The following is a 24,746-nucleotide window of genomic DNA, read 5'->3' as shown; positions in this document are numbered from 1 at the left end:
GAGGGACTGGAAGTTTTTCAGCAGTGCTGAGATTCAAATGACCTCTCCCACCATTTGAGACGCTGAGATTCAGCTGTACTTGGGAGAAAAATGTATGAGATAAATATAACCTGAAAATTCTTCATCTTACAGCTACAGGCCCCCTTTAACTTTAAAACTCTCCTTCCTTCAGTCTGTCTCAATCCATCTTTCAGGCAGCTTTTCCTAATATAACCTCAGTCTTGCCTTTTCAGGGAAGAAACTCAGCTCGCTGTGCTCAAATACAATTACATATAGTAAGCTATGAGAAATGCTTACTGGCTTCAGTAGGAACCTTTAAAATCCCTTGGATTAGAGATGTGTCTTCAGCTTTGTGTTCAACTGATGCTTCTGCAACACTACATAAGCAAGTACATGTTAACTGGTAGAAAACTATTTATCTCTAGATAATAAAATACACCAAACACTTATTATGGCTAGATTTCTTATTTGTAATCCTTGGAAAAATTCTAAGATGCAGTACTTTATTGTTTTTATTTTACTGGCAGAAGAGATGTAAGGATGTTTTATGAAGTGGCCTGGTGTTCACTCATTCTCTGAGGACACAGTCATCCTAAAAGGGACGTGTCTTGTGAGTTGAAAAAGAGAATTAATTCTATGCCAAATTCACCATAATCCCCATGAGGTCAGGAGCTTTGAAGCATCTCCTATTTTAATTATGACTTCTGTTTTTTTTTTTTTTTTTTTTTTTTTTTTTTTAACAAATGTGTGTCATACAATGGCAGTCCTTAGAAGAAGTGAGACAAACCTATCAGCAAAGTGAAAACATTTCAATAGCAAGGTGAGGAAAGATAATTCACCCTCAGACAGAGCCGCTCATCAAGGACAAAGGTTAGCAATGTATAGTGATTTTTATATAACTCCAAGAGAAAGAAGTTTCTTCTAGGTAAGAGCACCACTTCCTTCCCTGTCAGGACATTTAGAAAAACCACTGGTGGAGAACACTACCAGTAAGAAACAAACATTCTGGAGGGAACAAAATAAATTTTGTCATTTTTTTGTTGTTACTTAAAAATATTATTATACAAACTATTTTGACTAAATTATTTCCCCTTCCCCAACTCCTCTCATCCTCTCTCCCTCCCTTCCCACCCAAAAGTCATTGGTCAAAAAGATTGAAATCCCACAACAGAGTCCATTTTGTGTTGTTCAACTACTTTTGGACATCGAGACTCGAATGGAGTGTTTTTTGATACACTTGATATTCCCAGGGCACGCCATTGGAGTAACCGACTTTTCCTATCCCAGCAGTTATCAACTGTGAGTTGCTTTTTTGCTTGGGTGTCATTTTGGTCTACTTTCCCTTCTCTGTGCCTGGATTTTTGTCTGTATTTGCTTACACAGTCCTGGTGAGTTAATATGTGTGCCATTCCTGTTCGTGTTTGTAAGACAGTGTTCCCCGTGGTATCTTCCATCACCTCAATCTTTTTGCCTTTTTGCTACATAGAATATATATATATTCTAAAATTTTTAAAAGATATTAATTAAAACTCAACAATGACAAAAGTTACCAAAACCATTAAAGAGTCATTTGGAATTTAGAATGATGACTAATTCAGATATGTTTAAAAAATAAGAAGAGAAAGCCAAGAAGGTCTGTACTAAATGGAACTCCTACAGTTACAGACCCTGGGAAAAATGTGGGCTATAAAATCTTATTAATAATGAAAGAAACAACCACACACCTATAATTTTTCCCCATTGCTATTCTGTATGGGACCCTTGTTTTTCCCTTAATTGTAGTTTGTGAAGTTAATTGTAGTTTGTGACAATGAAGCACACCATTGTGTGAAGTGTGGGTTAAAGGGCCCAACAACAGCTGCATTTCTGACTCAGCACTCTGCTAGTCATTGCCTAACTCTCACCTGTGCACGCTTAGATTAAGGGTCCTTTCCTGGTTTACTTACACTTTGAAAGGGTGAGGAGAGAGAGGGAAGCTAATAGACGGCAACAGAACATAAATGCACTGAACAGCCAGCTTTCTCCTTTGTGAAAATGCAAAGGAGACAGCCGAGGCTTCGGTTTTATTCCATTTCCCTCCGTGGCCATCCCTGCTGTTCTGTCTCTCAGTCAGTATCTGGTACTATTAGGACATGAGCAAAACAAAACACCCGAGGCTAACATTCAACACAGTGCCATAGGAAAAAAAAAATAATTGCTCACATTGAGGAATGAGATTGTTCTCACTGAAAACCAAGTTCTTTGAAGAGAAGGAACAGTATGGAGAGACAGATACTTTTAAGAGATAAGTGTACAATGTCTGTTCGTGTTGTACTACCATTAGTATTTGCAGCTCCATTGTGAAGTTAGTTGGCATAAAAATTTCATTTTAACCCAACTAGCAAGTTTATAAATAGTCCATTATCATTTTAACTCAAATTCCGTATGGTATTATATATCAGTGTTATACGTTTGTTTCATTTCATTAATTAAAATACTTCCTGCTCAGTAGTATATAAATGATAGAAAAAATCCAAGAGGCATAAACATGTTATATCAATATTACCTAAAACAATAAAACCCTGTTAGTTGATTCCAGTACCAGTTTAGTGTGGATGAGAAGAATTACATTTACAAATCATTTCAATTTCTATACCAAATTTGAATGCTCTCCCCTGCTTAGTTTCCATTTTTATTTGTTTGTATTATCTTTTTATTTTGATTTCCAGGACATCCTGGAAATCACAAGGTAGACCAGGCTGGCCTTGACTGTAGGGAATATTCCTGTCTCTCCATTTAAATGCTGGAATTATAAATTTGCAACCACATCACACCATAGTTTTGCTCTTAAAACTGTTTCTTGTACAGGCTCATGTCCTGCTGCCTGTCTTTCTCTTCAAAGGGGCACTCATAGGCAATCCTAATAACTATCCCTTTGCAGGAGTAAATTTTTCAATTAGGTGACTTATTGCAGCCTAACATATAATGTCTTCCAATGCTCTGGGAAATAGCACACCTAAAAGAAGATAGAAAAATATAAACTTATCTGGGAGTATTCTGAACAATTTCTTCTTAAGATTTATTGATATTTTTCAGATGTATTTGTTTGCCTAAGCACTGTATGTGTCCTGTATGTGCGCAGAGAGGCCAGAAGAAGGTGTTGGACCACCCAGAACTGGAGTTACGATAGTTGTGAGGCACTATGTGAGTGCTGGGAACTGAAACCAGGTCATCTGCAAGAGCAGCCAGGGCTCTTAACCACTGAGTGATGTCTCAGACTGAACATTTTCTTTTTTATGTTGTATCATTTTATACAAAGTAGTTAAGAGCTAGAAACAACCATGATTCCACCAGAGGAGGAATGGATAAGTAAACTAACCTATAAATACGGTGCAATATTTTTCTGCTTTAAAAATACCTAGTCAGCAGCACAAATGGATGAAACTGTGGGAGATCGTTGCCTGAAAAGATTAAAGTATGAAATGTGAGTACATAGGATAAAGGAGATTATAAATAATTTAAAGGTTTTGGTTAAAATTTAAAAATAGTGATATAAAGAAAATATAACAATTTTATTCCAATCTTAACTAGCAAATAATGATAAAGTTAAAATCTTAATATTAGATAATATTTTAAGTTAAACTACATGCAGGCTACTTTCCAATACTCTGTAAATAAATATTATGAAATACTAAAATACTAAATGAACAGAACAGAGGTTATAAAGACAACAAAGTTATGTTTACCATGGAACATGGTCTCTAAAACTAAATGGACATGTGAGTTCTTTACTTGCCATGTCCCAAGGAAACAGTCCTCTCTCCTGTCAAAGTTTGGAGTCTTTTCAAGGTAAATTGTAGAGGTGCAGTCAATACTGAACCATGTTCCCTCAGTGCCTGGCCCACATGCATAGATTAATATGTATTATTGTGATTGTTTCACTAGGGTGAACGCTTACTGTCAGATGCCATCCATGGGATGCACCTGGGCTGTGCTAGCTTTGGGAACTGCCAAGCATTGCCTGCCATCACTAAGTGTGTACGCCCTACCTTCCGGATCAGTGCAGAGCTCACCCCTAAGCTTTCCCCAGGCAGAGGCAGATGAGTGCCAACACTTTTCTCTCTAGAACTTTCCTGTAAGATGCAACCAAAGTTGCTCTCTAAAATACTGAAGATGCCACTATCCCAGTGTTTCTTCCCTTTCCTGCCTTCCTTTTCCACCTTTCAGTATTCTAGCCACCACTTACTAATAAAATAATTTCATGGGAATCCTCATCTTAGCTAAAAGTAGATATTACTAATTGACATAAAATGAATTATGACTGCAATATCAAATGATTCAGAATGAATCTCTGATGGGGGATGTCCTTCTGCATATATGTTTCTCTTATTGTTTGATGAATAAAACACTGTTTGGCCAGTAGAGACAAGAAGATAGGCAGGGCTAGGGGGTGAGGAGAATTCTGGGAAAGGTAGGCAGAGAGGCGCCACAAGGAGATGCCATGTAGCCAAGGAAGGAGCAACAGGTATGGACCCTTCTCTAGTAAGGTGAGACCACATGGAAATTCTTAGATTAATAGGAATGGGCTAATAATTAAGCCAGAGCTAGCCAATAAGAAGCCCTAGCCATTGGTCAACAATTTTCTAATTGATATAAGTCTTTGTATGCTAATTTGGGTCAAGGTGGCTGTGGAACCTGGCAGGCGAAAAACCCCAGTAACAATTCTCTTTTGGTTTTTATTTAGTTATTTTATGTGTATATGTTGTGTGTGCATGATGAGTGTGGCCACCATTCACATTATGCATATGGAGATCAGAGGACAAATTTCTACTCAAATATTCAGAATTATGCAATAAGCACCCTTACCCATTGAGCTACCTTGCTGTCCCTTTTTATCTTTCAAAATTAAATTTAGTTCTAGAAATACTTTGTATATAACTTTCAAAGTTATGTCCCAGCTTAAAATATTCTGTTGTGCTATGTTAGATATTCATTAATATAAGTAGATGTGATGAGTGGTATAAATTCTTTAAGGTAAAATTTTGCTAAAGAAGGACTTCAGTCCGTGGCTATATATCAAGCTGCTATTTTCTCTCTCAACTGGCAAGTTTAACAAGAAGAAATATGAGCTAAGCCACCACACCTGACATTTATTTTCTCTATGTCACAGCCATTTCCTTTGATACCCACAAACAAGTGTGACTTTTATCTGTCTGAGGAGAAAGAGAAAGTATAAGGTTATGAGTCTGCTCTTAGTTATTTTGCAGGTGTGTTCTTTTTCCAATCAATAATTTCAAACTTTATCCTGAAGTCCCATTATTTAGCTATATCATTTTTGACATATCCTTGAAAACTCAAATTCTAGGTGGAGGTTAATGTGCTTGGGCAGTATACCAAAGAGCAGTCACACGGTGATATCCAGACACTTGATGCAGTACTTTCTATGGCTTCATATAATCCATGCAGTCCATTCATGATCAGAATCAGCCAGGAGAGTGAAATGGCTGCACTTTAAATGAAACTATGAAAAACACCTGTGCATCATTGTCCTCACAAAATCTGAAGATGGGAAATAAATCAAAGTGCAGAATTTCCTTTGTGATTAGGCTGAAAAAGCATAATTGTGTGGCTGTTCCATCCTCACCAGCAATAAAATTGTAATCATAATTCCTATATCCCTTTTAAATTCTTTCCTTCTATGCCAAGTGGTTAGCTCTGAAATCATATACACACAAGTAACAACAAACAGATTGAGCAAGTTGAGTTAGCATATTTAAGCAACCGTGTGTGTGTGTGTGTGTGTGTGTGTGTGTGTGTGTGTGTGTAAAACAATAGCAATGAAAGAAAAAGAGGCCATGATTTCAAACAGGAACAAGGTAAGTATATGAAAAGAACTGAAAAGAGGAAAGAAAGTGTGGGAAACAGTGTAGTTATATTTTAATTAAAAACGAAAATAACGCCTTCTGGGTCCAGAGATATGGCTCAGGGGTTAAAACTGCTTTTTGCTCTTGGAGAGACCTGGGGATGGGGCCTGAAACAAAATGCAATGTACCGTAGGTGTCTAGCCACTTCACTTTGTAAGAACTGGGTAGGTTTCTACTCTTGTTTAGATTATACCCATTGTTGCTTTTCTGGTGGAATACAGGAAGAAGCAGTTTATATGACTGCAATAAAAAAAAAATACTGTGGGTAAAATCTGAGAAACACAGGCAGAAATATCCAATTCATGTCTGCTTCTATCTACTTTATCCTCATTCAGCAAATCTTTTGCCTGGACAGCTCTACTCTTGAGGTGGTAAGTCAGTGAGATGGGAGGGCCAAGGAAGAATTTTAAATCTTCCACTACCAATTCCCTACCTCAAAGCATGGTTCTGGATTGTTCACATAATTAAACAAACTTCAAAATGGTGTTTTGTTTTTGGGGTTTTTTGTTTTTGTTGTTTGTTTGCTTGCTTGCTTGATTCTGTATTTCATACCTTATGGTATCTTCCTGGCCATTTTTAGAAGGTATTACCAGCAACCTATGCAAATCATTCCCCTTTTCAAACAGCTAAAATTTTAGGGGATATGTTTATACAGTTTCATGTGCTATCATAAAAAATATTACTATCTAGTGATTTATAATTATTCTATAAAGATTTCTTTTTTACATCATTTTCATTTTTGTTTTCTATTACTATGATTCTTTATATAATTTTTGTACTTTGGAGTTGACAATGTTTGTCTCAGTTTACAGTGAAAAAAAAACTCCAATTACAATACTAATAGGTGTTAAAAACATGATCTTATAAATATTTGAGAGGATATTTTTAGGTGTTAAAATGCCAAACATCAGTTAAACAAAAACCTTTGTGAAAATTTGTATTTACGTGCAGTGTTAAAATAATTCAGATATTTTAAAAATAGACAACCTGAGGAGCTGGGTCCTGCCTCACCTTGATGCACCATGATTTGTTCCAGCCCATGGGAGGAGGAGTGGAAGGGAGTGTGGGGGAGATTAGGGGTGGGGAGGATTGTAGTGGCATCTTTTTTTCTACCAATAGATTTGAGATAATGGTCACGCTGTAGGGTATGGCTTTAGTGTGGAGATATGACTACTTATATGGAAGAGGGGGGCTCGCTTGCGCTGGGAGGGAAGGTGGGAGGGGAAGCTGGGCAAATGAATGAAAAATGTTAATAAAATATACATAGATAACTTGTAATAAGACTGTTGAATTGTATCCATGTTTCCTTTTGTTTATACAAGTAGCATTCTTTTCATGTCGCTTGTTTTATGTCCTAAATAATTACCACACTTTTTAGTGGAATGAGAAAACTTATGTTTTGTGTTGCTACTTGTTGCTGAGAATTAAGCCGGTCCTCGTGCATTCTGAATACACGCTCTTACAGCGAGTCACACACATAGGTCTATGTTTCCAGACTAAGTGACACAGTAAACATAAACTAAAAGGTTTTTGCCATGATACACATACTTCCAGGGAAGCATAAAGGTGAGTTCGTTGTCTTAGAATTACAACTGAAGCACTAACCTGTAGCACTGAAAGGGAGGTCATTTTGTGGTGGTTGTGGTTGACTCTCTGGTCTTTGTAGCATCCTACATGTAGAACAACTGCTCTGTTTCTTAATTTAGTGCTCTCCCTTGTTCACCTGGTCTTTCTTACTCTTCTTTCTGTTTTGTGAGTGTTATGTTTTGCTTTTTTTCCTGCCCGTTTTTCTCTCTATTTCTTGCTGTTCTCCTTTCCTTTCTTTACTTCCCGCATTGTCAGGCAGCAATGGTACTACCTGCCATGCTTGCAACTGCTAATAACAGCTAATTCTAGCCAGCGGTCGCTAAATGTTCTCCATGTGCAGGATGTTTTATCAGATGAGTAATTACACGTGGTAGTGCTTAGGATTCAATGGCAAGTTCAATTCAGTGTGTGTGTGCTTTGATTAAAATTATGTTCTGACAGCTTTGAAATTAAACTAAAAGTAACAGACTACTGAATTTAGATTCATGGTGATAGAGTAGAAAGCTCTAGGGTTGTGTATGTCACATTTAGTCAAATATCCAGCCTCTTTGGTGTCAATTCTTGCCAGGTTGATCTAAAAATGGAGCAAAGTTGCAGTGATGCAGGAGTATTTAAATACAACATTATATTTTAACTGCCTATAACTTTTTTCTATAAAATTATTAACTCCCTAAAATACTTTACTTACATCCTCTTGTGGAAAACATATCAAAATATAATATTTAATGACAAAATTATTAGCTGCTACTATATACAAGTCCCAGAAAACTGTGATTTTGAAGAAAATTTTGTTAGGTAATACAGGAAAATCCAAAGCCATCCCTTGGTAAGTTGGGACTGTCATCATTGTAATATTTGATGATCTACATTAGAATAAAATCATTGATATGCTATTCTTTATTAAACTGTAGTACATCAAATTAATGACATTAGACTGAACTTAAACTAGTTATTCTTTCTAAAATGTCTGCCACAAGTTTTTCTTTTATTGGGTCTTTTTAAAAAGACTAAAAACATGGAGTTGTCTTTATAGAGTACTAGGCAAATGGCATGCATAAAGTCATGGAAATTTTGAGTCAGAAGAATCATGGCCTTTAATTATATGAAGACCAAAAAAATATTATTTAGGCTTGAGTAAGATATTTAAGATGCCTGGAAAGCTCATTAGTTTCCTTGAAGAGAAACTAGTATTTGTGGGTGTCAAGGAAGTGACATACCATACTCATAATCTGACACCAGATCCCAAAAGATATCTTACAGAGTGTTGAAGCCCTGCCTATAAATTATAGGGAGCCATTCAAGCACATTTTCACTTCATTTGGAGCAGATGATATTGTTGTCCTACGAAGCACACCGTCAGCAGACTGAACTGGAGAGGGAGAACTCTCAGAAGCTTATTCGGGCGATCTTAGTGAAAAGTGTTAGAGAGTGGCTAAGGTAGAGAGAGGGGAAGCAGGAAGTGTGGACATTATTTAAGTAGAATTGCTGGAGCACGTGGTAGGTTGATAGAAAAGATGAAGGAGGAAGTTGGGCATTCAGGGAGATGGTTTGGGGGATCTTTCACTGTTAGAAAGCCTCAGAGGAGGGAGATTGTTAGGAGATGATGTTCTTGTTCAGAATACGCTGAGATCGTTGATGCACGTGGATATTGAAGTTGCATGCGTGGTCTGTGGCTTGGCAGTAAGAACAATCCTTATTCTAAAAAGCTGGATGGTGTTCAAGTTCGCTTTCTGTTGCCACTACAACTAAAAGAATATATATATATATATATATATATATATATATATATATATATATATATATAAAATCAAACACCTTGAGGAGGAGGGTTTATGGTTTATTTGGCTCACACTGTCAGGTCACAGCACATCACAGAGAAGTGAATTTAGGATCTAAAGCGGACAAAGGAAGCTGAAAACATGGAGGAATGCTGCTTACTGACTTGCTCACAGGCTCACTTTTGGCTGCCTTTTCTTATACAGTCCAGCTCACCTCCTTAGGGATAGTACCACTCATATGGGTCTGGATCCTCCTACATCAATTAATAATCAAGAAAATGCCCTGTAGATAAGCCCAGAGGCCAGCTTGATGGAGCTGTTCCTTAAATTGTGGCCCCTTCTCCACAGATATGTCAAATTCACAACTATTAGCCTTCACAGATAGCTTTTATAAGTAAAAAGAATATAAATAGGAGATGCGATTATCAATCAAGACTTTGACATGCTGAATCATAGATTACATTTTACTATTGGAAATAAATTTTATTTTTATACCTCTGTCATCACTAGAACTCACATGTGCCTGCTGGAAATTAACTATTTTAATATTTCTTTTTAAAAAGATTTATCTTTAAAAATATGTAGTGGAGGAGTGTGCATGTGAGTGCAGGGGCCCATGGAAGCCAAACAAGGATGGGAGATCACATGGCACTAGAGATTAGGATGGTTGTGAACGCCCTGGCATAGGTTCTGTGAACTAACAAGGATTTTCTGCCAAAGCAATGTATGCTCTTTAACAATTTAAGCAACTCTCCGGTGCCCTATTTCATTATCTTTATTCCTACAGTTCATACTAAAGAGTATTCCAAAAGAGAAAATATGCATTAAAATGTTACACATGGTTTGGATACCCTCAAGAGTTAAAAAAAATAATAAATCATGTAATATTAGAAAAATATAGTATTAATCTTGCCCATTGTAAATTTGTGTGTAAGGAATGGAGAATGACTTTAAAACATCAAATGTCTTCAGTTTGATCTTGCTTACAAAATTATCAAACAACAGAGGTTTGGGTTTTTTTTTTTTTTTTTTTTTTTTTTTTTTCTCATAGGGCAAACATCATATGAGGAGTTAGATCAGGCACATAGGATTTGCTCCTTTGAATTTCTTCACCTCTAGAAGCATGAGTGGAACTGATTTGAGCACATCTCATCCACAACCAATACATTTATATATGTATTGACCAGTTTCAAAGTAATCACACTAATATTAATTGGAATCTAATGATATTCATATTTAAGAAAGAAAGATCTCTTCAGAATAAAGTGTGGACAATGTGACTGAAGAGGACAACGAACAGGCAAACAACACAACTTGAATGTGATAACCTAACTTTTATATGGAAGAACTCATTTTAGATACCGTAATTCCTAGTGTATTCTTAATACAAAAGTCAAGCCCTTTCTTAAGCAGGAAACAGGATTAAAGACTGTTACCAGTGATTCTCCTGCTTTTAGTTTTCCTAAGTCTTTAATTTCCTAGAAATCAATTTCATGTTTGACTGAATATTTTTTAGTTTGAAAGCCAAGTCGGTCTCCCTTATTTAAAAGAGTAATTTTTTTTCAAAGTTCACTGAGACAGCTCATCAAACCTAAAACAAGATAGGCGGAATCGGGTACTCAACTGATGCTCACCCAGCTCTCTTTCTCTTTGATATAATTCCTCCCTGCTTTTCCCTCTGTCCTCTTGACAACGACAACCCGGGTGTTCCTCTAGCATACTTGGACATGACCTTGAACTTCACTTTCATCCTTGAATATTTTTCCCAAGCATCACAAGCACTAACTTATTTGTGGTACTGTCTCTATTAAAACTATCAAAACATTCTTTGTTTTCCTGACTGCTGATACACAGGTCAATAGCATTGTGATGCTCAGCTATGGCAATGTTATTCCTTTCAGCCAGCCACATAGTCATCAGTGCAAGTGATTCATGCCCTCTGGTATACTGTGTTGTTAAGCAATGATGCATAGCAGGTTAGGTATATTAAAAGAGTTATTACTTGAACACTTTCAAATTACCATGATTTTTTTGGAATATAACTTTCATAAAAGAGAGAATCTGCATAAAATTAAATGTCACAATAAATAGTAAACAAAATAAAAATTTTATTTTCACAAAGAAACAGTGAGCCCATTATTTTTTGCATAATTAGATATACTACCATTTCTGGTAGATGAATTATCAAGATGTTTGACTCTCACTAAAATTTTGTAATTAGTTATCTAATTTTAAATATCTTTGTTTAACATTTATGTTTAAAAGAATAATAAACAAATGATAAAAACCAGTAAGTGATTCCTTTACAGGTAATATGAATCTTCTTATATTCTCTACTATATTAGGGTTGGTCTTCCTATAATTAATGTATATATGGATGAACTCTACTTTGTATCTTACTTTTTCTTATGGGTGTGCTGGAGGAAAAACCGAAGAGTAGTTTAAGACTGGACATTAGAACCTCTCTGGTTTGTCCAGACAGTTGGATCTGTGTGTATAGTTTGTCTACTGAAGTTTGATTTATGGCATCCACTGTTTTCTGGTTGATTGTCAAGTGAGAGTCTGTGCTGACTCAGCAAGGCTTCAGTAATATTGTCTCGCTCATGCTCATGCTTGCAGAATGGTGTCAATGAGTGGAGTATGCTGTGGTCATTCACAATTCATAAGAAGAACTTTTATATACGTTGACATTGAATCAATACCACACTATAAAATGCTCACTATCCTTCAACTGAATCTTCTTCAAAATAGTAATCTTAGTGTTGAATTTGGCACAATGAAAATATCAAACAAGGAAAAGCTTGAGGATACTGCCATCCTTTAAGACTGTCATTACAGGAAAGTCTTTGTAGTGATTCATGGTTTTTATGTTTTCAAGGTTTAATTACAGAGTTATGAACTGTTGTGTTGAATGAATTGTCCTAGCTCTCATGGGTGTTCCTAGTGACTGTGTTCATATTTGGTCTTCCAGACTCATTCATCGTCTCTATGTATTTCAAAGCGAACAAATACCCACCCTTATGTGCCCCATGAGTCTAGAGCTAAATGTAAAATGGAAGATCAGAGAAAGTAAACTTAAACATCATACATATACATTCCATACTTAGACTAGAGCTCAGCCATCTTTACTTCCAGCACTTTCTTTTCTCACCTGAATTGAACCTCTATCATTGCTGACACAAGGGAAACTGCACACCTCTCCCAGGGTAAGTGCCTAGAATATTGAGATTCATCTTGCAGAAAGCCCATGCCAGTAGGAAGGAAAGCACAAGTTTATAGATGAAATGAAATGGGGCGAGGGTAGGTCAATGCCTATGAACATTTCTCGCAGAAGTTACCTCATTTTGCTAAAGGGATATGGAATTGAATGGCTGGGCGGTTGACTTTGCCTCCCTGTGCTCATCCCTGGCTCTAGCATTGTTCAGCAATCGCAGTGATTTTTCTCTCTTGGTTTCGCTGTCGTATTATGTAAATGATTATGATTCTTATCACTGACATCAAAATCTAATACATGATGTTAAAATTCCATTGACCCACTTAATTCATAGATTAAACTTGATCCTCCACATCATGTGGATTTTCTCTTAAGGAATCAATTTTTTTTTTCATTTTAAAAGTTATCTTTTGTGCCCCTTTCATGTTAATATTAACAGCATTTAATTGTCACCATCATAACCTCTGGATTCATGATGTTGGGCTCATACTACTTTAAAGCAGACTTTGTGTTCTTTTAAAGGTTTTAGAAATCAATTCTTCTAGTTTAAACATATCCTTTGCCAAATTCTCTTCTATACACTGGGGATAACAACAGTTGTTGTTTGGTTCTTTACCCTCCAGTTGCACAGCACTGTGTGCAGCAGCTATTGTATGTGTCTCCTACAGTGTCCCACCATGGTGGTTGTGCTAAAACAGTTTGATGCAATCCTCTTGGTCTATGATAAATTTTCTGTCCTCTGAAGGCCGTATGCTAATCATCGAGATTCATTCCAGTGTCTTGAAGTATCTTATGTTTCCTTCTCTTCACACCTGACATGTAACTTTGTAGAAATATTTAAAATTATTTATATTTTATATGTATGGACATTATGCCTGCATGCATGTCTGTGTACCACTTGTGTGTCTGCTGCCTGCAAAGACAGTAAAATTTTTCTTCAATGAAAATTAAAAAAAAAAAAAAATGAATCCAGACCTGACTCCCCCCATGTACATAACCCAGCTCAAAATTTATCAGGCATTTGGTACTGGAGAGCTGGCTTAGCAGTTAAGGGCACTAGTTGTTCTTCCAGAGAACCAAGCTCTGATTTCCAGTGGGATTAGAGTAAAAGATGGTTGTGATCCTGTGACACTTGCCTTTAGTAATGCTGCTTCAGTGACATGTTATGTAATTAGTACATAGGCAAATGGAAAAATAAACCACAACCGTGTTTAGCTTGAAAGCTATTATAGTAATCACCCCAGCATTATTATTTATACTTAGGATATCTGGAGTGTATGTAGGGTGTGGTTTCATATAAATTTTAGGATTAATTTTACTACCTCTGAGAAAAATTTTGAGTGGAGTTTGATTGATTTGGGTTTGTATTGAATCTGTAAATTGTGCCTTTGGTAGGATTTTTTTTTTAAGGATGTTCATTTTCACAATATGAGTTCTACTAATCCGTAAGCATAGGAACTCTTTCCATATTCTAGTATCTTCCCCATTCTCTGTCTTCAGAGTCTTACAATTTTCATTCCAGTGTTTTCCATAGTTAGCACCTTGACTAGTTTTATTCTTCCAGTTTATCTGTTTCTTTGTTTTGTTTGTTTGTATTTGTTTTTGTTGTTTTGGTGGGTTTTTTGTTTTGTTTTGTTTTGTTTTTTGAGACTGAGATAGTTTCCAATATTTATTTCCTAGTGTGTTTGATATAGATATATATATATGTATATATACATATATATCTATATCAATAAAATATAGAAAGACTACTATATTTTAAACAATGCCTTTTAAGTTTTTTTACTTATCTATTTTCTATATATGAGTGTTTTGCTCGTATGTAAGTATGTCTGTGCACCCCATGCATTGTTAGTGCTTGCAGAGGTCAGAAGAGGGTGCTGGATCCTTTAGCACTGGATTTATGGATGATCGTGTACTGGCAAGTGAATGTTGGGAATCTGATCTAGGACAGGGAGTGGGGGAATGATGCCAGCAAGTGAAGTCAGCATTTGTGTGTGGATAGAATGCGTGTGTATGTCGAGTCCACTATTGTCTCTTTTATCCTTCACACACACGTCCCCCCACCACATATTTATCCTGAATGTATATAAGGATAAATAGAATATTTTTAGAATATTCTGCTGTGATTAACTGTCATGTGTATTAAAGGAACTTCATGCCATCTCAAATTGTGGTTTTTACATGTTTGTTTTGCAGCATTCCTCTCCTTCTAAACTTGCATCATAACTCAACAAAAACCGTATCCCTTCACTCCTGAGTCCTGCTGTAAAATGCATTACTGATCATACATATATATGGCAGAAGGTATTCTGTGGATTTATATATGCTACAGGAATTACATTGCTATATCTAAGGCAAGATTAAGTTTCTACCACAGAAAAACATAACCGAGTAAAGTCTGAAAAAGAATATACACAGATGGACCTCAACATAGTCTGTTACCATCCTGCAGTTACTGGATGTACAATGACTACAGAAATTATATATTTGATATGTTTTCTTGCATATATAACCTAGAGATAAAACATTCCTTTATAGCTTTTCAGAGTTAGAATATCTTTATAAATGAGTATACTAAGGTTGAAGACAAGAAGGTTTGAATTTTCAGTTCTACTTACTGTCTTGGGTGATTTTTAACTCAGTATCAATTTCATGTACTTAAGTGACAATAATATTTTGAAATGACCATTGCATGCCTAAATTGTGCATATTACTGGGTTCAGTGGCTGACATCTAGCCTGTACCACATTATTTGCATCTGCTGTAAGTAGTTATAATTACAGTGGTAAAGATTATAGTAGAAATAAAATGTAAATGTAATTAAATGCTTTCCATAATTTCAAATACTATATTTTTGGCTTATAAGCATTTATTTATTATGATAAAAGTTGTCTTTTGTTATATAAATAGTGTCATGTTAGTTATCTATGATGTACAATTTAATCACTGGGAGATTTAGACAGGAAAAAAATACTTGTACTCAGTAGTAGTAGCTCACAGCACCCCAAATCAACATATATTTCGTACTACAAACATCAGCAAATATAAATCAGGATACTTTTTCATCACATCTTGGCTCTCTAGAAATCTCCTATGTTTCTATACTTTATGCACACACATTTTATTATTATTTTTAAATGAGAAAGAAAGCCAACTTGTGTGTTTTAATTAAGAAATCGAATTGTTAAATGCTTGGAAAGGAAAAGCTAAAGTTAATTTTTTAGCACATTAACAGATTTACTTGTAAAAGTTGTCTGTGAGAAATTGAATCAATTTTAATCTTCCACTGTCCCCCAGAGGGGCTAGAAAAATTGTGTTTGCTTACCCCAAGGGGATTAGGGAGCTAATAAAAAGCACAGGTGGCTAAGATCTTTGCTTTGGCTTATTTCCAGATGCCCCTCTCTCCTGTGTTACTTTGCTCTGATTTCTTCTTAGGCATAACATAAGGCCACAGACAAGTTGAAATCTGTGCTAGGATTTATCTCAAATAGACTTCTGATGTTTCAGTTGCAGAATCATACTTTAAGAAGGAAGCGTCTTTGGAATCATTTGTGCGGGGCTCTGTCCTGCCTGCTCTGGCCTTGCCACTCTGGCCTCGTCCTTTGACATGCCTGTACTTTCTGGACTGACTTGGCTCCAGTGGGTGGCATTCTGTTCTTTCCTTTTTCACTCCCCTTAAGCAATTTTTGAACTTGTGGTTATTTAGGCCTGCAACTGTAGCAATCTCTCTGACTTCAGTTATTTATGAATGTTGTTGCAGCCCAAAAATCTCCGTGTGACATTTGTTTCTACTTAACGTTGGCCCCCCCAAATAATTCAGCTATCTTTCCTTATGTAAGGTGTCAATAGCTTCTCCATCCAACCTACACACTTGTGCTAGTCTTTCAGAATTACCAGACACACTTTGATAGTTGTGTTCGAATTCCTGAAACAAAGAGGGACATCACTCATCCAAAACACCACAGTCTAGAAGAAAAGATAGCCCAGTGGGATGGTTGTGACAGGAAAAGTAAGCTGCAAATATTACACTAATTCAAAAAACACCACCGTAACTGAGTGTACTCAGACACAGACACAGACACACACACACTGAGATTCTTGAATTAGAGATTTATCAAATTTTAGTAAGCAGGATATATTAGCAAAGAAGCACATGTCTTATGATTGTGATTTTCCTTTTTACTTTGCAGGAAAAAGTGCAGCATTTACAGAAGGCGTTTGCTTCACGAGTAGATAAATCCACGCAGACTGAACTTCTAGGCTGCGATGTAAGTAGCTGTATGAAACCATTTTTATCTTCTTTATTGGTCTTCAGACTTCCACGGCTTATTTACCTCTGCTGTGGTGTCCGGTGAATACAGATGGGCTGTGCTCTATTCATCACTTGTTCTCAAACAATCCCCAAACACATTCTTGAACTGAAAAAGATAATTCCATGCACTAAGTGGCATACCAGAGTCCTATTAATGTTTTTAAGCCAACATCTCTAACATGCTTTTCAGGGCTAGTGAATTTTTTTTCCTTCTGTTTTTTTAAATTTGAATTAGAGTCTAGCTTGTTTTACATGTCAATCCCAGTTCCCTTTTCCTCCCCTCCTCCCCTGCCTCCCACCAACCCCCTATCCCATCCCCTTTCTGCTCCCCACGGATGATGGGACCTTCCATGGAGGATCCTCAAAGTCTGTCCATCATTTGGGTCAGGGCCTAGGCCCTCCCTCCCCCATGTGTCTAGACTGAGAGAGTATCCCTCTATGTGACATGGGTTTCCGAAGTCCATTTGTATACTAGGGATAAATACTGTTCCACTACCAGAGGCCCCATAGGTGGCCTAGGCCTCCTAAGTGACACCCACGTTCAGGGAGTCTGGGTTGGTCCTATGCTGGTTTCTCAGCTATCAGTCTGGGATCCATAAACTCTCCCTTGTTCAGGTCTAGCTAGTGAAGTGAAAACATTCTTAAGAATACTAGGGTAATTTGTTTTTTAAGAAAATTCTAATTTATTTATTCACAATTTAATAAAGTTATTAGGTTTGAAATAACCCAGGCCAAACATTTTTACATGCAGGCATGTAAAAGAAAACCTCCAACTTGGCAAACAAGTTTACACTGTTCTAGCTTTTGGGCTTTAGTATAGGCAAGGCAAGTAATTTAATTAAAAGTATTTTTTCTTAATGTAAAATACTTGCTGATGGGATTGTAAAATGTGTTGTAACCCAATATTCCTCCAGAAATCCTATATGATTTTGTAAAGCTGATCTAAATAGCAGTCTTTTCTTTAACATAGCTCTAAAATTTGTGTTTTCCTGAATTGCTTTCAACTCCTCTCTGCTAACAAATGAAGGAATTCTCTTGCTCATTGCCATCTATTGAGAGAACCTGTTCTTACACTTAGAAGCTGTCACTACTTCATTAACAAGAAATTGCATATATTCGGCTTTGAGATTTGTGAATATATGTTTATATTTCACATCAGATAACATAAATGTCACTCTTGTATCCTCATGAAAACTATAGCAATTACTAACATACTACATCTCTCCTTCACAAAATAAAACAGTTTTGAGTTCTAACACAAACTGTTTTCAAATTTAATTTAAGTTTAAAGGTACTAAAAGCTGTGTTTTCCAGGGGATTTTTCTATAATATTCATTTGAATATTTTTTTCTAGATGTTTAAATACAGATACTGATATAATTACAGCATGGTTTCTAGTTTAGTTTTATTTGCTATGTATGTGCTGTTAATCTATATTTTTAAGGAACTAGTTTTATAATTTTAGGATAATTTACAACAAGTAATCCATTGTTTATCTCTTTCGAGGGACTCCCCCCACTCCCAATATAACAATTGTGAATATATATGTATGTATCGGTTCTTAGGATATAACCCCAACATGTATTTTAGATAATTATCTGTGTATTTCTAGCTCAGGATGTCCGAGATGTTTCAAAAAGAATTATAAAGGCACAATCGCCATCAAACTCCACTGCAATATACATCATAGCACATATACTTTACAGGTTAGCTTAGGCTCTAGCTACTTCAAAGCATTCAATTCTTGAGTGAATTATCTAAATTCTGGGAAGGTGAAATCTTTTTTCTTTTCTTTTCTTTTTCTTTTTTTAATCATGGGATCTGTAAGGTGCCTGGATTGTTAGGAAAAAGCAATGCATTCTTCATACAAAGATGAGGAAGACCCATATGCATTTGGGCTAGATTTGGGAATTAATACTTGGGTACCTGCATTCTAACTGGCTCGGAGACTCAATATACACAAATAATATAAGACTGTTATGCAACAGTGCTAGGTTTTAGAATCCATTGTGAATGATGGTAAGAACTTGTGTCTGGAGAAATAGCTAAGCTGTGAACATTTAAACTTAACAACTTAAGACCTCAGCTACCAGCCACCTCTTTCGAATTTCCTTCTCTGTGGTGATATATATATATTCAGAATACATCTTAATCCTTGGTTTTACAAATATGTAAATGCAAATTTTAGAAAAGAGTTGGGAACATAATAGTTCTCTTAAAGTCTTCATTGTTCTTAGCTTGTCTCAGTGTGACGAAGGCAAATCAGCCCATGACCTAAGTCAAAGTAAGAATACTTCCTTGGTAGTGACTCCTAAAATGTCCCCTCTATACAAGTACTTGTTATAGTTTGGAGAACTGTTAACCTAGGACAGTACTCAGTTCATGTTGATAGGCTGAATATTTCCTAGTCTTTTATCTATAACACAATCCACAGAATCAGCAAATGGATGACTAAATGCACAGAAACTTAGGAAAGTAACTATATTCAACTACATGCATGAACTGGAGTGTGCTTTCTATATGGAAACTCGAGGAAAGAAACATTGTAAATAAATTAAAAGTAAGGCATTTGTAGAATTATGAGTTGCATAAGAACTAGGACACATGGGACTAATCCACACTTCTCCAAGAATAGGAAATGTCATCTATTGATTCCAGTATTTATTTGTTAATAATTTAACTTTCATGTGCATATCAATCACTCTCTTCATAATATTTCTTCACCATATTTCATAAAATAGTTTTATGTTAGAATTTTAAACACACACCTCTATATGTGTATGAAACATCTATTCATAATTGTTCTAGAACTTCATAGGAAAGAAAGAATTTTATGGAGACTTTGTACATCCTTGGTGCTTATGCTCTCCCACCCTTTTTTGGAGCTTTCAAAATCAACCACCGTTCATTCTTTATGGACCAGTTGTGATCATGTGTCAAAGGGCTGAATGACTACCAAAGGCCAAGTCACTATTAGCACTGAGGACATAGCTATGTATGCTGCATAAGAAAGGAATCCATATGCACACAGAATAAAATATGTTAATAAAAGTCCACTACAGACAAATGTAAAGGTCTCCAGTGAAGCAATTTTATCAGGACTCCCGAACCAAATAAATTCTTAAGTGTTACCTACACGTTTAAAACTGGATAGAAGATGGATGGGTACAGTCAGGATGTAACACTCATCCCTATAAGACCATATCAACCAATTGAGATCCTTCTGGTTGCATCACCCACATATAATGACCTCCATATAGCACACATACTGCCTGTAAATATTTTGAAGCTGGAGAGCTACTGCAAATAATGATTTGATTAAACTACTTGAGAGTGAATTCAACAGTAATATCGGTGATTAAATTCAGGATTTCATCAATTTAGTGTCCTCCAGAGAAATTTTACTTTCTTGCTATGTTTTATAAAAGATGTTACTTTGTATAAATAAGATTGACTTCAAGTATAGTTTTTATTCCAAATAATGCATTGGTTTCACTCTGAATAATCACAAAATTCATCTTTTAGAATGAGAATTTTGAGTAAAGAAATCTATTTGTTTGTAGTTTTTATGTAGAATGTGATTATTAGAATTGAATTTTTTAGGATTTTGTTTACTTTTGAGTGTAAAATGACCAGATATTTCATCACATATTAAATTATGATCAGTATTGTATTTTTAATCATTTTCATTTAACTGTTTAAAAATTCATTGAAGCACGGAGTCACTTACATTTTTTTACCCAGTCCCATATATATATATATATATATATATATATATATATATATATATATAGGATTGATTTAGTATGTCTATGTATTTCAACTATTTTAACTTATTTTCTTAAGGAAATTTGCTTTATATATGAAGTTTCTGCTTATAGGCTAGCAAAATATGCCTTATACATGAAGACATTAAGAGAATTACTCAGTACACTTTTTGTGTGTTTAGCAACTTCTCCTGGCTATATTAGATTTCATTTTGATGCTTCTCCTGACAGTGAGTATACAAAGAGCCCTTAAAAATATGAGAATAGTGTATCCTGTGTCGTTCAGGATAGGTATGCAGAGGCTTGCCTTTACTGCACTTGTTGCCTGGCTGTGTTTTAGAGTGGTAAGGTTTTATACTATGCTGATATATTATCTCAGTTGAATAGTTGTCAATTCAACATTGTCGTTAGTTTCCAATAACCTGTACTGTATTAAATCTCCCTGGATATATTACATCGCTGCTGTCATCCTTCCTAGTCAGAACATCTGATGGACTATGCATAGGCTGCGTCACTTGCCAGATGAAATAATTAATGTCTTTCGTCAAATGCTCCATTTGTTAATATTCACTCAACTTAGGTATTGCTGTTTATACCTAGAAAGTATTTACTTTAAGGAAATTATTTTTAATATGATATTAAGTACCTGATAAGAGCATTGTTTAAAAATGCTAATGTTCATCAGATTATTTTCTATGTAACACAGATGCTTGGCTTGTCCAACACAGGTGGTCTTATAACACAGCTTTGAAAATTTGTAGAATTAATATTTATCAAATATCACGATTTACCTGGATCCTTTAACCGAAAAGTTCCAGCGTCTCCTATGGAGTATGCAGTTGCAATCTGTGTAATTAAGTTCAGAAAGACAAATGAAGAAATGATAAAGGCATTGGCATCAGAAGGTTCTACGTGCATCGTGCAGAGCGGGGAAACACAGGAAGGAGCTACTGATAATGTGAGAGACTGAGAGTGGGGCTGGCATCTGCAGAGTTACACAGGGGCCCTGAAACAGAGAAGGGTGAGCAGTGTGCATTGGAAGTAGAGAGGAAAGCATCTTTGACAGAAGTCCTATTATAATGTGTTCCCTGAAGATCTTTTGAAAGTCTCAGTCAGTGAGGGAACTGTATTATCTTTGCCACAGTCCTGGATATGAATAGTCAGATTAACATAGAGACCACCTGGTATAAAAAGGGGACTTCCGTGCTACTAAGCCTGGGAACAGATTGAGTGCATCAGGAAACTCACAGAGAGAATCAAGGCCTATCCAAGAGACCCAGAATTCTCCTGCTGGGAGCAAAGATTCAGATCTGTTGTGTTCCCTCCTACGATAACAGCAGACTCAGACTTCCTAAAGGAACAATACTTTAGTAACCCCCCTGTCATTTCCACTTGATATTAAATACATATTTAATTTAATTAATATTTTATTAATATTTTATAATTATAATTAATAATTTAATTATATGTACATATATGTATATATATGTATATAAAACTACACTCAAAGAGAGTTCCTGATAATGATAATCCCATGTGTTTTCTCTCTTCCTCTTCTCTCCCCTCCTCCACTGGTAGAAGCACATTTGTCCCTCAGTATCTCTGAGCAATTACTCCAGAAGCCACATTAGAACCATCTTCATGTACTCAAGTTCTTACAGGAAGGGTTCAGTAGTTTCACACCCTGCTCTTTGTGAGGGGTCATCTCCAGGTCATATGCAATATCTTGTGCAATATCAACAACCTATAAATACTAGCTTCATTATTTGAAGGTTGATACTACTCAGCCACTTGCTTTACACTCTTGGATTTGAGAGTCTTTCAAGATTATCTAACTTTTGCAAGTGAGAACACTGAAATGCATTATTTAGGTGACAAAGACATTGAAATTAGATGGAAAGTGTTTAGAAATAAAGATCTACAGTGATTTTACAATGTAGTCATAGAGAATTGAGGGAAAAAGTTTCATAAATGTATTTATACAGAACTGGCACAGGAGTAGGAATTTTTAGACTATTACATTAGAAACTTTCTTAAAAGCAAGCCACACATATCATTAACCTTATGCACTGTAAAGTAAGAATGCAAGGAAATTATATTCTTTAGTGATGTCGAGTTAAGATGGTAATTACAATTGTAAATTTATGAGGCTGAAGTAGTATATAGAAAATTTATACCAAGAGAGTATAATTTTCAGTTCAGAATACTTAAAGAGTCAGTTCTATAAATACCAGAATTATTTCAGATTTATAATTATGAATTTTATGTTTATAGATGGATTTATGAATTTGGACTTAATCCATCAAATTGATGTTATCGTCCAATATAGAATAATTTTCTGGAAGGAAATAATATAAAAGGTTTAGTATTTTCTCCAGTTTTAAGGTAAAACCTGGAACTGGATGAGCTGTTCATTCTCTAGGCTGAAGGAAGGGCTAATGAGAAACTCAAATTTCATATTTTCCAACTCTTTGGTTTTGGGAACTAGGCTGCAGAAGTGCAACAGAGAACATTTTCCTGCTGTTTTGAGAAACACCAAAAAGTATCACATATACTTTTAAAAGTCCATTTTAGATGCATTTTCCTACCTCTTTCTCTGGTTATACATCTTCAGTGAGCTTTCTTTTAAGGACAAAGAGAATTAACCATTCTATAGTTCACAGAGTCGTACAGCTCTGTTCACTGAAACTATACCTTCAGAGTGCTAATGTGAAAGCATTAAAGCCTTGCACTCTCGTTTATAGTATACACTGATCAGCCTGAATACCCAAGTAATGAGCAATATTCTGTGAGACAATAGAAAAGTTTCTCTTAAAAATGCTATTAGTATAAATGCGCGCGCACGCGCGCGCACACACACACACACACACACACACACACAGAGTAAACTTTACAGGATAAGATCTGATTTCCTCAAACCTGGTGACTGCTGAGATTTTCCACTTCCTGATTATGTGATTTTTATTATAGCACCACCATTCTCATTCAGAACTGCTAGCACGGATACTGCTCTATCACTGCTTGCTGTGCCTTTTCTTATAGGGTTTCTTGATGTGGGCCCAAATAAGTTTCTCTTTGTGTGGAATTCCTTCAGAATCTACTAGTATTGCTTGAGCTACCTCTTAGTTGCAGATCTGATATGTTGTTATATTTTACATATTGACATGTGGCACACACACACCAAACACATCCTTTATGGTGGTACGTAACACAGTCTGGCAGTATTGATCCTGTGGTCCTGTAGAACTCTTTTCAACAAGTGTACTGTCCTTAGGAATGAGTGAAGTGTTCTGTGCTTCTTAGACATTGCACTTCTTGGATTTCCTTGTTATAGTATGTGTGAAATAGTTTGAAATGCTTTAATTTCCTGCCATGTGAAGTTTCAGCAGAAATGGCAGGCTAAAGATTAGAGTAGTAACAGTTTCAGACTATGGAAATCACTCTGAAGCTTCGTGTGTATGGCTCAGATAGTAACTGTGGTAGTCACAGTCTTCAAGAGAACCCTGTGCTACTTACCTGTTATGCAATTTTCTGGCTACTTTTCAGTTGAGTAATGCATAAATGGTTGAAGAAAACTATTTTCTACTTATTTTTTAAAAACTGTAAAAAATTGTGTCAACTTTCCATTCTTTCATTTTACATTGCTAAAAATAAATACTTTGTGAATGCTAATATAAAATCACCAATTGAAGGGTTTCATGTCAATGTGGGTTTTTATTTAAGTATTTAAACATTTGATATCTTCATTTAAAATTTCATTTTGTTATTTGCAATTCATTTCTTTTTGTTTTCTTCTTTTCAAGGCCCTGTGGAATCCTACATGCACTGGAGGTTTATTTAAACCAGTATATATTTCAAGTTAAATTAAATAATCATTTGAACATGAATAATTCATCACTGATCTTTGACATGTTAAATATTGAGAGAAATACACTTTTGCTATGATTCCTTCTTTTAACTATCTCACAGAATATATGTAATACAGAAATTGTTTAATTCTAAACACTGTAAACTCTTACATTTATAAACAATTTCCACAGATTATTGATGAAGATTCAATGGACATATGTTTGCTTTTACTTACTATGTTCTTTTAAATATAATTTTATTTAAGGATTAGCTCCATATGCAAATATGCTAAAATGTATTATTCCACTTGGCAGTAAATATTGTTTGATCATC

The 24,746-nt window shown here is 35.6% G+C and overlaps 1 protein-coding gene across 1 annotated transcript in view; it reads left to right on the top strand.

The window, feature by feature from the left end:
• LOC127235597 (serine-rich coiled-coil domain-containing protein 1) overlaps positions 1-24,503 on the top strand; it is a 528,053-nt gene extending 503,550 nt beyond the window's left edge. The window contains exons 9-10 of the mRNA XM_051202943.1: positions 16,676-16,753; positions 24,368-24,503. Of these exons, the coding sequence (XP_051058900.1) occupies positions 16,676-16,753; positions 24,368-24,427 (138 nt within the window). The 3' untranslated portion in view covers positions 24,428-24,503. The remainder of the gene's footprint in view (positions 1-16,675; positions 16,754-24,367) is intronic.
• Positions 24,504-24,746: the final 243 nt, after the last annotated feature.

Source organism: Phodopus roborovskii, unplaced genomic scaffold (assembly GCF_943737965.1).
Source record: "Phodopus roborovskii unplaced genomic scaffold, PHOROB, whole genome shotgun sequence".
Taxonomy (NCBI): domain Eukaryota; kingdom Metazoa; phylum Chordata; class Mammalia; order Rodentia; family Cricetidae; genus Phodopus; species Phodopus roborovskii.
This window is presented reverse-complemented; position numbering and strand designations above follow the sequence as displayed.